Consider the following 16,581-nt stretch of genomic DNA (forward strand, 5'->3'; position numbering starts at 1 on the left):
CTTTTCTCCTTGTCTCCAATGTCTCTCTACCCATTCTCTCATAGAGCCACTCCCATCAGGGTTCAACCCAAACTGCTCTTGTTAAGGCCATCAATGACCTCCATGTTGCTAAATCCAATAACTATCATTATTACTTATCAACAGCATCTGAAACTACTGACTCCTCCTTCTTGAACACTTTCATCATGTCATTTCTGTGACATTTTTTCTAGATTTTTCTCATCCCCAAATGATCATTTATTCTTAATCTCTATTGTTGATTCCTTATTCTAGGCCAATCTCTTAAGATTGGAGAGCTCTAGAATCTCAGCCTTTAGCCACTACTGTATGTAAATCCATGTTCTTGGTAATCTCATGTCTCCCATTTTCCCTATGCACTAAGGGTCACAAATTTATTCTGTAAGCCTAATCCCTCCCCTGTACTTCATACCTGTTTGTCTAAACTTCCTCTTTAGCTCCACCTGGACGTGACCTGGGCATCTTAAATATAACATGTCCAAAATGAAGCTCCTATTATTCTGAGTGCCCCACGCACCTCAACTTCCAATACAAACTGAAACCTCTTCCTACCTTTTGCAAAGCACCGAATGGCAACTCTACGTTTTCAGTAGCTCAGGCCAAACACTGGAGTCATCCTTGACTCCTCTCACTGCCAATCCACCAGCAAATCCTGAGTTCTACCTTCAAAATATGTCCGACTACAGCACATCTCACTGAGTTGAAGTTGAGATATTAGCAATGGCAATAAGGCACTGTATGATAGAATCCCTCACTGCCCCTCTGAGCTGTTACCCCCATGATCCATACCCCACTCGAGCCAAATGACCTCCATGCTCTTCCTTAAGCCTACTGAGCATATTCCCAGCCCAAGGCACTGACATTTTTGTTCTTCTTTGCCGGTAACATTCTGCCTCAGATAGCTTCATGACTCACTCCCTTTTTTTCAGATTTTACTCAAATTCCATCTTTCAAAAAGGCTTTTCATGCCTATCCTAATTAAAAATCATCCCTGGGGCGCCTGGCTGGCTCAGTCGGTTGAGCTTCAGACTTCGGCTCAGGTCATGATCTCGCGGTTCATCGGTTCGAGCCCCACGTTGGGCTCTGTGCTGACAGCTCAGAGCCTGGAGCCTGTTTCGGATTCTGTGTCTCCCTCTCTCTCTGTCCCTCCCCTGTTCATGCTGTCTCTCTCTCTCAAAAATAAATTTAAAAAAAAACATTAAAAAAAATCACCCCATCACAGGGTGCCTGGGTGGCTCAGTCGGTTGAGCGTCCGACTTCGGCTCAGGTCATGATCTCACAGTTTGTGGGTTCAAGCCCTGCATCAGGCTCTGTGCTGACAGCTCGGAGTCTGGAGCCTGCTTCAGATTCTGTGTCTCCCTCTCTCTCTGACCCTCCCCTGCTCACACTGTCTCTCTCTCTCTCTTAGAAATAAACAAAACATTTAAAAAAATTTTTTTAAATCATCCCATCAGCATTCCTTACCCTCCTTTCTATTCTCTACCAAGTCTATCATCATTTAGCATACTATAAAATTTATTTATTTACTTAATTTATTTTGTTTATTTTTTCCTCTACCTAACCATAAGCTTCTTAAGGGCAGGCATTTTTGTCTGGCATGCCCACTGTGCTATCCCAAGTGCATAAAAAAATGGTTCAGACATGGTAGACATTCACTAAATGCTTCCTGGGAAAAATGAATATGTGAAATAAAATGTGAATGAATAATCACCCATTTGCTTTTAAATCTCTTAATGTTTATTATTTTGAGAGAGAGGGAAGGAGAGTGCATAGATGAAGGGCAGGGAGAAAAAGAATCCCAAGCAGGCTCTGCACTATCGGCACAGAGCACAGCACAGGGCTCAAACTCACCAACCTGAGCCAAAATCAAGAGTTGGATGTTTAAGAGACTACCCACCTAGGCGCCTCTGCTTTTAAATCTTTTTTATATTGTGAATTCTATTTAGAGTCTAAAAAAATCCTCTCCATAAACAAAAATGTTTATATATATGTGTATTTTATATACATAGTATTTATCATATATGTCATATTTGTTTACATATATAGATACTTATATCTATACATTTGCATACAGTTTTAGAGATTCTAGAATTGGTAGCATTTATTCGATCCAAATGAGGGATCTGGTCTTAGACAATCACAAACATTGGCACAAACATGTATTATTTGTTCTCACACTTAACTTTAACTATGTTTTACTTGGGGCATTTTACTACATTTTGCTTCCTTTTTTCCCATTTCCTTAAAATGTGGATTTCCAATAAAGTACTATGTATTATAGTAGTCCGAGTGGTAAGATTTATAATTCTGAATCAAGGGAGCAATAATGTGATGACAGATGGAGGTTAAAATATATAGATGGATTCCAGGAAGGAAAGAAAAATTGTGTAGGGGGAAAGTTACTACAGAGTGGTAACAAGCAGGTTGACTGTGAATCAGAAGCAGAGGGAAGGCTGGGTAAGTAAGTGGATAACTAGAAAAGATTGGTGTTAGAAAGTCAAGCAAGGCCAAGAGAGTTTTCTTTCTTCTCTCTGAGTTCTCAACACCTACATTCAAATAACAATCTTCCCCTCTAAAAAAAATAATAATAATACTAAGCTTTCCTCCTTTGATATTACAGTAGTGCTACTCCTATGAAGTTATTTAAGGAATTTTACTTTGTTCTTAAGAAATTTTGATATCTGGGGTGAAATAGGTGAGAGTTCAAACAGCACACTTCTCATGATGAGCATCGGGTGTTGTACACAAGTGTTGAATCACTATATTGTACACCTAAAACTAATATAACCCTTTATGTTAACTATATGGGAATGAAAATCTCAAAACTTAATAAAAACTTTTCAATCTATAATTTCTTTCACTCACAAAATACTGTGACATCGCTTCAGAGAGAGATCCTAATCTTTTATTGAAAGAACTAAATAAGATCTTTGCAGAGTAACAAAATTTGAAGACTTGATTTTCTTAAGGCAAAATGAATTGACCACCCCTCTCAATCTGGTCAAAGGTTTTAGGAAAAGATCTCTTCAACTTCGGCCTAACACCTCTCCTATAGTTCTCAGCTCTAAACAATTCAAGTTTTTTTACCATTTGCCTCGAGTCTGTGCTAAGTTCTTTTATGGATAAAAGAAATAGCTGGAGACAAGAATAGAAAGGAAGGAAACTGATGAAACAACGAAAGCCTCTGGATGGCTTCCTAGCCCAGCCCTGCAGTCAGCAGCATGGCGCACTGGCCCTGCATCCGCCCCTGTGGTGCAGAAGGCCCACCGGATGCTTTGAACTACGGTTATAATATCCTCCTGGTCCTCTCATAGGCGGGCCAGGTCTGGCAAGGCTTCCAGATAGTACCATGAAAGAGACAACACTATATGTTCCTTTTTCACTCCAAAGAGTCAGTACATGACCTGATTCAAGACCTAAGCGCTGGAAATGTGTTCTACCAGAGCAGTTGAGGAAAGGAGGGTTCATTTCTCTTTGGACACAGACCAGAATGATCCTGAGAGTAAGTTCCAGGCAAGCCCACTAATCATTCCATTAGTCATTCATTTTAAAATAAAGACAGGTTTATCTAAAAGTCAATGGATGTTGAGTTATGAGAACTTCCTAAAGATCTACATTTAGTGTACGACATGATAGTTTGTTCAACTTCCTGGAAGAATTTCCATGAAGAGAATTAGTTTCAATACAATCCCAGTGCAGGGATTTTTCTTTATTTATGGAATGTGCCTATCACTAATGCAAATATTATTGTTAAAGGTTTTCTTGTTTCTGTATGAAATGGTGTGCTTGTCCACACTGCATCTTTGAAATATTTTTCAAATAACATTTATATTGCAATGTAATACGTACAGAAAATCACGCATATAAAAAGGTTTGTACCTGATGAGTTACCACAAAATGGACACATCTCGCAACCAAACCACCACTGAGGTCAGAAGGGACCTTACCCAGCACCTCAGAAGCTGTACTGTGGTCCCTCCCAGGCATCTTTTCCCCCTTTCCTCAGCTGCTCTGAATTTATAAACAATTATGATTAAATGTGATTCAATTAAAAATAGCTAAAGTTTTTTGACATGAATAAACATACAGGTACTAAATTATCTTTCTCTAGTAAATAGGCTGATGTACATTTTTTCCCCAACAAGGTCAATTTCCTCATCAGCATGTCTTCCCATCTCATGATGAGGTTCTCAGGAAACATGGATTATGTTTCACCAGCCTAGCATTACACTTCTGTGAGGCCTAAGGGATGTGTGGAAAGGGCTTCTTTCCAGCAATGTACAGAGACAACAGATGTTCAGATGGGTGTGATGCCCCTGAGATGGCCCCCTATGCTCCCTGCCTTCCTGGCATTCCCACCCTTATGTAATTTCTCCCTCCTTGAACACTGGCTGACTTTGCTACCAAGGTTCTATGTTCCTAATGCATAGAGCACTGTGACTGTCATGTAGGGTCACTGCGGAGACAGGACTGATCCATCTTGCTCTCGCTGTTCCTGTCTTCCTCACTCTGAGGAAAGCCAACTTCCATTTGGGAGGCCACCATATGCTCACAGGGCAAGGAACTGGGTGAACAACTGGGACCTCAATCCAACAACTTGCAAGGAACCGGATCTTGCCAACAACCATATGATAGAGCACACCTTCCCCAGTGGAGGACTGAACACAGCCCCAGCTGACGCCGCGACTGCAGTTTGTGAGAGACCCCGAGAAGAAGCATCTAGCTCCATGTCAAGATTTCTGGCCCATAGAGACTCTGAGCTGACAAAAATTCATTGTCTACGGTTAGTAAATTTGGGGTTACCTCACAATAGATAACTAATACACATGGAGAAAAGAAAAAGCTACTGAATTCACAAATTCCATAGCCACTGTGCATGGAGAGCAAGAGGTAACACAGAACCATATTATGGGCCAGTAAAAGCTTTGAATTCTTTGTACAAATCTGGCCTCTCTGTGGCCAGGTCAGGGCATGGTCCTGTGACAGCCTGGAGTCCTGAGTTGCTATTATGTTCTTAGTTTTTCTGCTAAGATCATAGTCTTTCTTCTTCTAGAAATGGCCTGAACTGTCCATCCTCTCCTTAGCCTGCTCCTTGTTTCTCCCAACATGGGCTACAATATATCATCCACTGACATGCATTTCCTCCTCCATGAATGTCCTTTCTTCTAACCCTTATATTCTTCATCTCTTACTCATGGACCAGCTGTCATGACCATTTGTCCCTAATGGTCTCAGAGAGGCAGCCATGCCCCACCTCTGGGGCTACCACAGCACCCAAGTTTGTATCAGCTATACCACACATCAGACTGCATTCTACTTTCCTCTGTTTCCACCATCCAGTGTGGTGCACTCAAAGGTCCCAGTGCCCAGGAATAGAGCCTGGTACACAGTAAAATTCAGGAAATACTCATCTAATGAAAAACGTATTCACTCATATCAGTTATCACAAATAAGATAGTAAAATCCCAACACACTATGGTACATTACATTAAATGACCAAACGTTATTTATCAGCTTCATACATACCATGGAATATTACATATTTAGCTTTGAAAGGAGTGCTACTGATGTCTTTCATCATTAAATGTTAGAGAATGTCTCTACTTTTTGGTTTTCTTTGTATAATTAAAATACTCTTCTTCCTTTTCTTTTTCAGCCTCATTTTTTATAGCCTTTTAGGATGCTTAGCTATTCTACTAACAGGGATATCTGACTAAGAAAGAGTGCTTCAGCCATTTCTTTGTAGCCTTGTCTTTCAGTCGCTGCTATTTCTTCCTGGAAAGAGACTTAAATTCTTGATGCAAAAGGACATGTACAACCCAGAATTAAACTGCAGAATCTATCAAGGTTTTTCAGCCATCTATAAATCTTCTGCTAATTTGGGACTATGTTACCAAGTATCCTAGCCTCCCCCTGTTCATGCTGTAATCTACATGTGAAAGCGGGATGCTTTTGTTGTGAAGAACCATTTTGGTTGAAGAGGACCCAAAAAGGGGTCCCTGGGTAGTTCAGTTGGTTGAGCGTCCAACTTCGGTTTGGGTCATGATCTCACAGTTCGTGGGTTCAAGCCCCACGTCGGGCTCTGTGCTGACAGCTAGCTCAGAGCCTGGAGCTGGAGCCTGTTTCAGATTCTGTCTCTCTCTCTCTCTCTCTCTCACCCTCCTCTGTTCATGCTGTCTGTCTGTCTCTTAGAAATAAATAAAACATTAAAAAATATATATGAAGAGGACCTGAAAACGGCCTCAGTACATTTTGTACCCTGTCCCTCATTCCCATTGTGAAAACATCTGCCAGTCTATTCCCATTGAGTGTACCTTTTCCATTGCCTGCCTCTCACATGTTTCTTTACTTCAGAGCCTATGTCTGAGAATCACGAAGTCTTGGCTATATCTGAAATCTAGAGATTTTCTTCCAGATGTAGGGGAGAAGAAGAATGGGGTGCTTTAATTGAAATTCCAAAATCTTATGAATCTCACTATTTATTCTCACAAGCTGACTGTCCTAGGCCTTCATCAACATTTATTGTGCTAAGTAAAGGGTACCAAAAAACATTACACATGGGTCTTACCCTCCAGGAGCTTAGCCTTTGAACTTTTATACCAAAGTGAATGTAAAAATCAAGGCCTATCATAGAAAAGTGCATTTGGTGCTCCTGTGTGAATGTTCCAGTGTTTTAAGGATGTCAAAGGTCATCTCACCCTACGGAGATAATATTGGTTTTCACGGCCCTCCCCGCTGCCCACACAAACACACTGGTGAGCATGCATCTCTCTGCAGAAGCAGCCATTCCTTGCCCCACACCCACAGAGTTTACCCATAGTCTGAAATATTTTACCTTCAATGTGCTATTCAAGGTTCGGATTTTGTGAAGTTTCTCATTTATGGATGGATTCTTACATCGCTTCACAAAGGACTTTCTCAGCTCCTTTTTGGTTGAAGGTCGTCGGTCCCCGAGAGGAGAGAGACTAGCTTGCTCTAACGATTTGTAGAGTCTCTCCATTTCATCATCTTCAGACACCTTTGTTTCTTCTATTAAAATGACATTTAAAAAAAGCAATAACAATACACCCAGTTAAAGTCAAGTTGAGAACATTAGACATTGTGGTCTAACATAAGGCCCTGCTGACACTTGATCTTGCACTTCTAACTTCCGGAACTGTGACACAATAAATTTTTGTTGTCGAAGCCACTCAGTTTACAGCACTTTGATATGACAGCACCATGTTTCCTTTGAAGGCACTAGGGAAGGCTCTGTTCCAAGCCTCTCCTAGATTCTGGCAGTTCCTTGGCTTGTGGCAGAACTCCAGTCTTCATGGGGTGTTTTCCCTCTGTGTATGTCTCTGTGTCCAAATTTCCTCCTTTTAGAAGGACGCCAGTCACACTGGATTCGGGGCTCCCCCTTCTGACCTCATCTTAACCAGTTACATCTGCAACAACCTCATTTCTAATAAGGTCACATTCTAAGATACTTCTGAACTAGAATTTCAACATAGGAATTTTGGAAGGACAAAATTGAACCCATAGTAGTCCACCATTTAGCTCCCTCCAAACTCCTGTCCTTCTCACATGCAGAATGCATTCACCCCATCCCAAAGTCTCCAAGAATCTCCAACATCAATTTTAGGTCCAAAGTCTAAGCCAAATATCATCTAAATGTGGTATTGGTGAGACTCGGAGAATGATTCATCCTGTGGCAAAATTCCTCTCCATCTGTGAATCTGTGAAACAAGTTATCTGCTTCTAAAATACACTGATGGGACAAGCAAACTCTAGCAAACTAATATATAGCCCGAAGCTTGAGAACCATTGCCCCTGATGAGATATGAGTGTCCTTTCTAAAACTGCCCTTTGAGAGAAGGAATCCCCATGTGATATGTGGCTTTGATAATGATCATTTCTCAGGCTGCCACATACCTCCAACGCCCCTTCTTAACCACAACTCGCTAGCCTCACCCCAAATGCTTCTAGTGAAGTGACTCCACATAGGATCCGGGGAGGGGGGGAACCACATAAATTAGGCTAAATAAGTCAATGGCAGCTCCATCATTCTGACCACAGTCATTGATTCAAGGATGAGCAGGTGTCTCAGGTCAGGACAGCTGAGGCCAGGAAGACTCGGGTCTGAGACTTGGGTGGGATATCAAGGAAATTAATCTCTCTTGTTTTCCTAAATATGTGATAATGTGAGCTGGAAGCTTCCATGGATCACCCCAAGAATCATGAGAATGGAGCCAGTCTATAGGATACAGCTGAAATATGGGTCTTGGTCCCTCCACTGGAGTCCCTGCCACTCTGGGGAACCAATTATTGCCTTTGTTAAGCTACTGTCAGTGTAGTTTTCAATCACACACAACTGAAAGGACCCCAAATGATATAGGTTACCCAAAGAAAATCTTCATCTCTGGATATTGCTTTAATACCCACTAAGAACTTTGGTCCTTTATTCCTTCATTCCCTGAAAATAATTTCAAGAAAGATACACAACAAGATTTCTTTGTCCACAATGTACTTTTTTAGTGTCTGTGTGTTTCCCATCTTACCCTGAGAATGGCATTAGGAAGAACTAGAAAAAAAAGGGGGGGGTCTCTCTAAAAGGTAGCATACAATATTAATATAGGAGCTTCAAAATCAAGCAAACTTGATTTACTCCACAGTTTATTCTTATAAGATTAGACATCTTTAACCAATAATTAATTTTCCCTCATCTACTACCAGAAAGCCACCACAGGTGTTCCCCATATTTTTTCATAAAATGGACAGCAAAGATGTTGAACTAACTTTGCAAATGACTTAAAGTATTGGTCAGTAAACCTCTTTGGTCTCTACCAACACAGACTCCAAAAAGGGGGGAAATATTCAAAACTGCATTTGAACACAGTGAGACTTTCTGGCTGAGACTGTGTGCAGACATCAAAAGTAAGTTTTTCTCGGGGTGCCTGGCTCAGTTGGTTAAGTGTCTGACTTCAGCTCAGGTAGGTCATGATCTCACGGTTTGTGGGTTCGAGCCCCATGTCAGGCTCTGTGTTGCCAGCTCAGAGTCTGATGCCTGCTTCAGATTCTGTGTCTCCCTCTCTCTTTGTCCTTACCCTGCTAGTGTTCTGTCTCTCTCTGTCTCTCAAAAGTGAATAAAAACATTAAAAAATTAAAACAAAAGTGAGTTTTTCTCAATAAGCACATGAAAAGATGCTCAACATCATTAGTCATTACAGAGAATCCAAATCAAAACCACACTAAGATACTACTTCACACCTGTCAGGATGACTAAAATCAAAAAGACAAACAAAATAAGTGTAGACAAGGAAGCGCAGAAACTGAAACCCTTATACGTTACTGGTAAGATGTAAAATGAAGACACCACTTTAGGGAAAAGTTTGGCAATTCCTCAAAAACCAAGTAAAGAGTTACCATATGACCCAACAATTCCACTCCCAAGTATATATTCAAGAGAATTAAAAATACATGCTAACACAAACATGTCCATGACTGTTCATAGCAGTAAAATTCATAACAAATAAGAGGTAGCAAGAGTTTGAATGTTCATCAACTGATGAATGGAGAAACCAAATGTGGCATATGCACACAATGGAATATTAGTCTGTAATTGAAAGCAATGAAGTACTGCTACATATTACAACATGGATGAACCTTGAAAACATTCTGCTAAGTAAAAGAAGCCAGTCACAAAAGACCACACACTGCATGAGCCCATGTACATGAAATGTCAGAACTGGCAAATCCATAGAAACAGAAAGCAGATTTAGTAGTTTCCTGGGGCTGGGGAAGGGGGCAGGCAGAAATGGGGAATGAGAGCCAAATGTGTATAGGTGTGTGTGTGTGTGTGTTTGTGTGTGTGTGCGCGCACGCGCATGTGCAGTGTTGAAAATGTTCAAAAATTGTGGAGATTGTTGTCCAACTATATGAATACATGAAAAACCACTGAACCATTTTTATATGTGAATTATACGTTATGTGGAATATATCTCAATAAAACTACGAGAAAGGTTATGATGAGATTGTCTTGATAACTGGTGATACTTGCACAGTAGAAATACTAAGCATGGTAACAGTCTTGCAGTTAAGCTGTAGATACTAGAAATTCTTAAGAAAACGAAATTAACAGACATCAGACTCTCAGAGGGGACGTTAGCACTGAGGACCCTGGGACATTTCAGATACACAAGGACACGATAGTTTTTATGTCTTTTTTTTTTTTTTAACAGCAAGAGAAGTGGGACTCTACTTGGAATAAAGCCTAAACACATAGCTTTCGGTGCCACAGTATTTAAGTTCTATATATTTAACAAACTTCAGGAAGCAAACCAAATAAGTATATAACAAAGAATATAAAACAGTTTCTTTAAATTTCTCTGTCTTCATGAAGCACCTCAGTTGTACTATTAAAGATGGTGATAGAAAATAAAATTACTTATGACTAATACATTAGCTCATAATTATGTCAGGGTAAACTGATTATATTAAGACCACATATCTAATTCAAAAGATATTAAACCAGGAAAGATAAAAATAACATTAGCAACTTAGAATAATGTGGCATAAAGAACATTCCCTAAATGAAAAATAAACAGGGCTGCCTTTGGATAATTTTATCATTATTTAATATATTTATATAGATAAATTTTATCTTTATGTTAAAAATATCAGAAATTATCTATCTTCCCTACACATGTTCCTTTCCCTGACTTAAATTTTGGGAGGCATTAAACAGGAGCATATGGGTGTGTATGTGTGTGCATTATGTATGCGGTGTCTGTGTGTAGTGTGTGTGTGTGGTGTCTGTGTGTGGAGTGTGTGTGTGGAGTGTGATGTGTTTGTGTGTAGTGTGTATGGTGTGTACAGTATGAGGGTGTAGTATATGTGTGTGTAGCGTGTGTGTGTGGTATCTGTGTGTATGTGCAGTGTGTGTGTGTGGTATGCATGTATGAGTGGGGTGGGATGTGGGTGAACGTGTGCGTGTGTGATGGATGTGCAACTTCATCTCCCAGACATAAACCCACAGGGAAAGCAGACCTGTTGGGATTACTGAAAGTTAGTACAGAATTCACCTAAAATACGACCAAATAGTGTTCAAAAGCACTCTCTATTTGAATTCATTTGTAAATGGATTAAACAGGAAGGTGCCAGAGTGCTCAGATTAGGTTAAAACTGCTGGGGGAATGGGGAAAAACCTAAAAGGTAAATGTTCTTGCTGTGTTCTTGCCTCCCAGCCATCCATCCATCCTTTCTCAGAGGAGACCTGAAACCGAAAGATGAGATGTACATCTGACCTCTAATAACCAGATTCCAGAACTGCCCACAAACATAAGGACAGTAACATAATAAATGGTGACATTAGGAGTCAAGAAAATACCTCTATTGGCTCTTTGGGGTCATAATCTGAGAGATGTACAGCATATCGCTAAATACTCAGGGACAAACCTATGATCCAGCCACACCTGTGACCCAGCTGGGAGCTCTGTAATGTTATTGCTGCTAATGGCTGGTGCTTAGGTCTGCGTGGGACCGTGAAATGAACACCCAATAATAATGGAAGCAGATGATAAACAGGATTCATAGGACTGAAGACCCAGCGGATATAAGCACAACAAAATACAACTTACACCTGACCCCAGAGCACAGGTGAGTAGTGCTGGTGTGTTAATCCCATGCCTCGAAGCGGCTACTGCATAAAGTAATGTTTAAAATCTCCCTTTCACGGGCACCTGGGTGGCTCAGTCGGTTGAGCGCCCGACTTCACCTCAGGTCATGCATCTGGGTTCGGTGGGTTCAAGCCCTGCATCCGGGTCTCTGCTGTCAGCAGAGTCCACTTCAGATCCTCTGTGCCCCCCTCTCTCTGCCCCTCCCCTGCACGCGCTCTCTCAAAAATGAATAAACTTTAAAATAAAATCTCCCTTTTGTGTTTTTATGTATGTTTCTAAATTATAATTCCATATCAAGAAATAGTAGATTATATACCTTATTTTACCAGATTGTAGACGGAGCAAGGAAAAAGACTGCCAGTCAAGACCTCTGGTCTGTCTCACGTTGGAAACAGAAGCCAACTTTATCATTTCCACATCCCTGGTCTTCTGCAGCAGAATAAATTAATTTTTTTCTGACAGTCTAGTGTTAATCTAATTGCCAGCCTTCCTCTCAAGAGCTCAGTCCTTCTTACATAAAATAGCAGGACTTTAATTCCCTTTGCCACATAAGGCACTTGACAGTCTATCTCATCCAGCTCGCAAGGCTTTGCCAAGGAAGATGATAACTATTTTTATTTTATGGCGGGGAAAAAATGGAGATTCTTAAAAAACAGTAAGTGATCTTTCCAAAATGTAAATCGGTGATGGAACTAAGAACAGAAGTTCAATTCTACACTGTGCAGGCCCGTGAGTTTCTAGACCAGTCTTAAACTTTAATCGGTGAGCAATAACCCAGGGCTTCCATTAAAATGCAGCATCGTACTCAGCCAGTCTAGGATGGCTTTGAGCTTCTAAATTATTAACAAGCTCTTAGGTGATGCTGAAAATGCTGGCCCGCGGACTATGCTTTGTGCAGCAAGGTAAGACTGTCACCAATTTGTCATGTAACCAGCTTCAACTCACTGGAAGAGAAAGGGACTGGAGTTACAGTTTAAAAGTAGGGGCTCATCCAGAAAGCAGCTCACCTACTTTTTCTCTGGGGCCCTTTACACCTGTTAGACTAGCTCAAAAGGTCTCAGGGGGGTACAGCTAGCAAACTTTGTCTCAAATTAGGGCCATGTAATGCAGAGATTTAGACTCTAGAAAGAAATAGGATTTTTAAAAATAAGATTTTTCTTGGTGACGTCAGAAAATGAGACAAAACAACATTTTAACTAATGGTTAGAAGTGTGCTCCTTTCCAAGATGGTGCCAGATGAATGTGCAGTGTTCTTGCCATCCTCCCACATACCCCAGCCTATTGTCTGCCTCTGACAGGTCAGGCACGCGCCTGGAGGCCCAGAATTTGGCTGTCGAGAACACTGTATGCAGATTATCTCCCTAAATGCAGTATTTTCAACTTTGCCTCCCCCACTATCTTATTTTTGGTGTTTCCTTGTGCTTTCTAGAATGTGGTTTTTATTTTTCTATTTAGAACATAAGTGCTGAAGGAAATTCATAGGCCATATTTCATATCAGAATTTGAAAGGAAGCCTGTTGGAGCCTGAGGAGCACAATGTTAGCTCCCAAACACACAATGCTTGGAAAGGTTTACCTAGAAAACAGGATTCCCTGCTCTGTGCGCTACGTTCCAAATGTTTGATCAAGGAAAGATCATGGAAGGCACTTGTTGCCAAGAGAGCAACTATCTGGTTATTTTGACTCATGTGTAGCTATTAAGACTTTGCAAATGTTAGTTAATAGAACACCTATCTGATGCAAATAGATTCAAAAACCTTAATAGGCTTTCTCTAATTAGTGATTCTGACAACTCTACGTCATAGCAAAAGACTTAGAATAATACTGACAGACAAATTTCGATTATGTAACTAAGATAAGTCTGGATAACTCACTTTAACAGTAAGGATACTACTAACCAAGAACATTACCATGGTATAATTTTGAGAGACAGATTGCCTATTTCTGCAGCTGGTGCTGCCGGTAGAGACAGCATCATGTATTGAGTTTTTACTATGTAAAAGGCACTATATTACCTGCTATACCAACAATATCTCATTAAGTTTGTAACAACCCTATGCAGAAAATATTAGCCCTGATATAAAGGACTGTCAAGATCTAAAAATTCTGACCAAAGCCACAAAGAGACAGACATAGGTTATAACAAAATCCACAGCCTTAAACTCTATGTTATGCTAAATAGATTTCATGAACTTCCTTTTGAATAAAACCCAATGAAGAAAAGACTTCAAATCAGGCGGTATACACTCAATGAGATAACAACTGTTTGGACCAGACAGATCAAGGCTCAGATCCCTGATCCCACTATTCTGTCTTCCAAGGGAAAAATCCCCACCCAGAGCCTTTGTCTCTGAGGGAGTGGCCAGGTTTGCACAGCAAACACTGTTCTCACAGGGCAATAAGGCACCAGACCAGGAAATTCCTAAGCAATGTAGGAGACAGGCTGGATAATCAGATTCTCTGCTCGGGCATTTGAACTGAGCACCTGGAGATAATCCAGTTCCAATCAGGAGCCAAAGCTGAGTCATGGTCATGGGAGCTGGCTCTGTGTACAATAAAGAGAAAAGCATAGACATGGAGAAAAGAAGATTGGAAGAAGGAGAGTTAGGAAAGAGGTCATTAAAACAAAACAAAACAAAACAAAACAAAGCAATAAAGATGGCAGGTGAGATAAATTTTAAAAGAGAGAAATCAGGTTGGGAAAGAACATCCAAGTAGAAAACCAGTATTTTTACTTGTACCCTTCAAAGCCTGAGAGAAGAGTGGCTTCATTTTGATTTCCCTCATTTTTTAATAGTAGCTGTACCTTCTCCACCAGAGTCACGTATCTTTTCTTCTCTTGGGTATGTGATGTTTCTATTAAGTAAGGTGACTCAAAACTCTTCTACCCTATTACTGCTTTTATTGAAAAGACAAACCTAACCTACTGGGCGATCTTTAATGTTGTTCTTTTTTATTATTTTTGCATCTTATGGCAGTGATTTTTAGAAATAATCTTAGATTGAGTCCGTGGTCCAATTATCTGTAAGGAGCTCTACATTCTTGAAAAAATATTCCATTTGTTTTTCAAATGTATTCTTCCAATCATAAGAGCACTCAGGATTAGGTGAAATATGTAAAGTAGACATCAAACTTCTGTATTTGCCCACATCCTAAGAAAACAAAAAACATTGGTATGCACACAAAAAAAAGCATTTCCTTAGTTTTTCTAAAAAATATATTTGCAAGGTAGAGGTTGAATGGGGAATAAAAGGAAAAAATAGCTGGAAATTGCCTAAAATCAAGGATATAAATCCAATGTACCATAGATAAATATGTCAACCTTGGCTCTAAAAACTGTAGAGTCCATCAACCATGCAGATCCATGATGGAAACAAGTGAGCACAAAATATAAAAATGGGAGGGCAGTGAGGCAAGAGAAAAGAAGAAGTTACCCTATTTTAATTTCACAAAGCAAAACCAAAGGTTTGGAGCAGATAAATGCTCTTATCTTTTTAAGATGGAGCTCTCTTTTCTTTATCTCAATGATTATAGTCTAGTGTGATCTATAATTACTTGTATAACATCTTTCTTTTGGACTTAGAGGAAATCCACAGTGTACACATTTAGAGTTATATATTTAAATATGTAGTTGAATCCTTACTAGCAAACCTTTTCCCAGGAAATGAGACCAATTCTAAAGTACTGCAATTATACTTAGTTATACAAGAGATTGAATGTGCTGGAAAACTTGTAACTCAACCTTCATTCCACTTTTTCCCTTGCACCTCTGATCCATTCATTTACTTAATTCATCAAATACTCTTTGAATGTTCGCTGTGTGCTAAGGCAGCGTATTTTAGAGACCAGGGATAGATTAAATAGCCAAGAATCCTTTATGAATGTCATATTCTTACATTTAATGTGTACAATATACCCCAAATGTATAATTTTTCTGCCTCCCCGACCACTACTCCATTGCTACAAACTAAGGCCACCATCATTTCATTGTTTACATATCTCAACAACTTCATACTTGGTGTACTACAGCTTCCTAATATACATTTTTCATAGAATGAAGTGATGTTTTTAAAACATAAGCCACACCTATAACACTCCCTAGGTTCAATTCTTCCAAAATCATCCCACTGCACTTAGAACAAAATCCAAACACCTTACAGGACCCACAACCTTACAGGACCCACACTAGTTGCCACATAAGCCAGCTGCTGTTGACTTCTCCAGGCCCTTCCTATGCTTCCCCTGCCCACTCTGTTCCAGCCACACGGGATTTCTTTCTGTTTCTTGAACCACAAAATGTATGCTATTGCTAGAGCCCTTGCACTTTATTTTCTCTGTCTGGGGCACTTTGCCAGATATTGCTCACATGTATAGGTTCCTGTGTGCCATTTGGCTCTCAGATTGCCTCTTCAGGGAGATCCTCCCTGACTAGTCATCTAAACCAAGGTCCTTCCTCCAACCCTGTATACTCCTACTTTATTTCCTGTATAGAACTTATTCACCACCTGAAATTATTTTCTTATATTTACCTAATTGTTTCCCTACCCTGCCATGACAGACATATACACCAGATTATAAATTCTACCCAAGAGGGCTGTTGCCTTTATTATAACTCACTAAACTATCTCCAAAGGCCAATTGTGTCAGGAAGATAGTAGATTCTCAATAAATATCTGTTAAGCATTCATTATTTGACCAAAATTTTCATTCTTGATCTCACTTTTATCCCCTTCACCTATCCTTCTATCAAATAAACGCAATGAGCTAATTTTGGAATTGAATTCTTAAAAACTCAATAAGTAAATTATACCTACTAAGTTCCAAGTATCTAAATAGGCCAAAGGTAAAAATATTTTTCAGCTAGTTAAGCAGAAGAAGAGAGGACACAAATTATCAACATCAGAAAT

The 16,581-nt window shown here is 39.9% G+C and overlaps 1 protein-coding gene across 4 annotated transcripts in view; it reads right to left on the bottom strand.

The window, feature by feature from the left end:
- IPCEF1 (interaction protein for cytohesin exchange factors 1) overlaps positions 1-16,581 on the bottom strand; it is a 178,163-nt gene that overhangs the window by 7,224 nt on the left and 154,358 nt on the right. For all 4 annotated transcript variants that reach the window (XM_077755086.1, XM_077755084.1, XM_077755083.1 and 1 more), the window contains one exon: positions 6,854-7,047. In XM_077755086.1, coding sequence (XP_077611212.1) covers positions 6,854-7,047 — 194 coding nt within the window. The remainder of the gene's footprint in view (positions 1-6,853; positions 7,048-16,581) is intronic.

The sequence above is a fragment of the Crocuta crocuta genome, unplaced genomic scaffold, assembly GCF_008692635.1.
Source record: "Crocuta crocuta isolate KB4526 unplaced genomic scaffold, BGI_CrCroc_1.0 scaffold11, whole genome shotgun sequence".
NCBI classification, from domain to species: domain Eukaryota; kingdom Metazoa; phylum Chordata; class Mammalia; order Carnivora; family Hyaenidae; genus Crocuta; species Crocuta crocuta.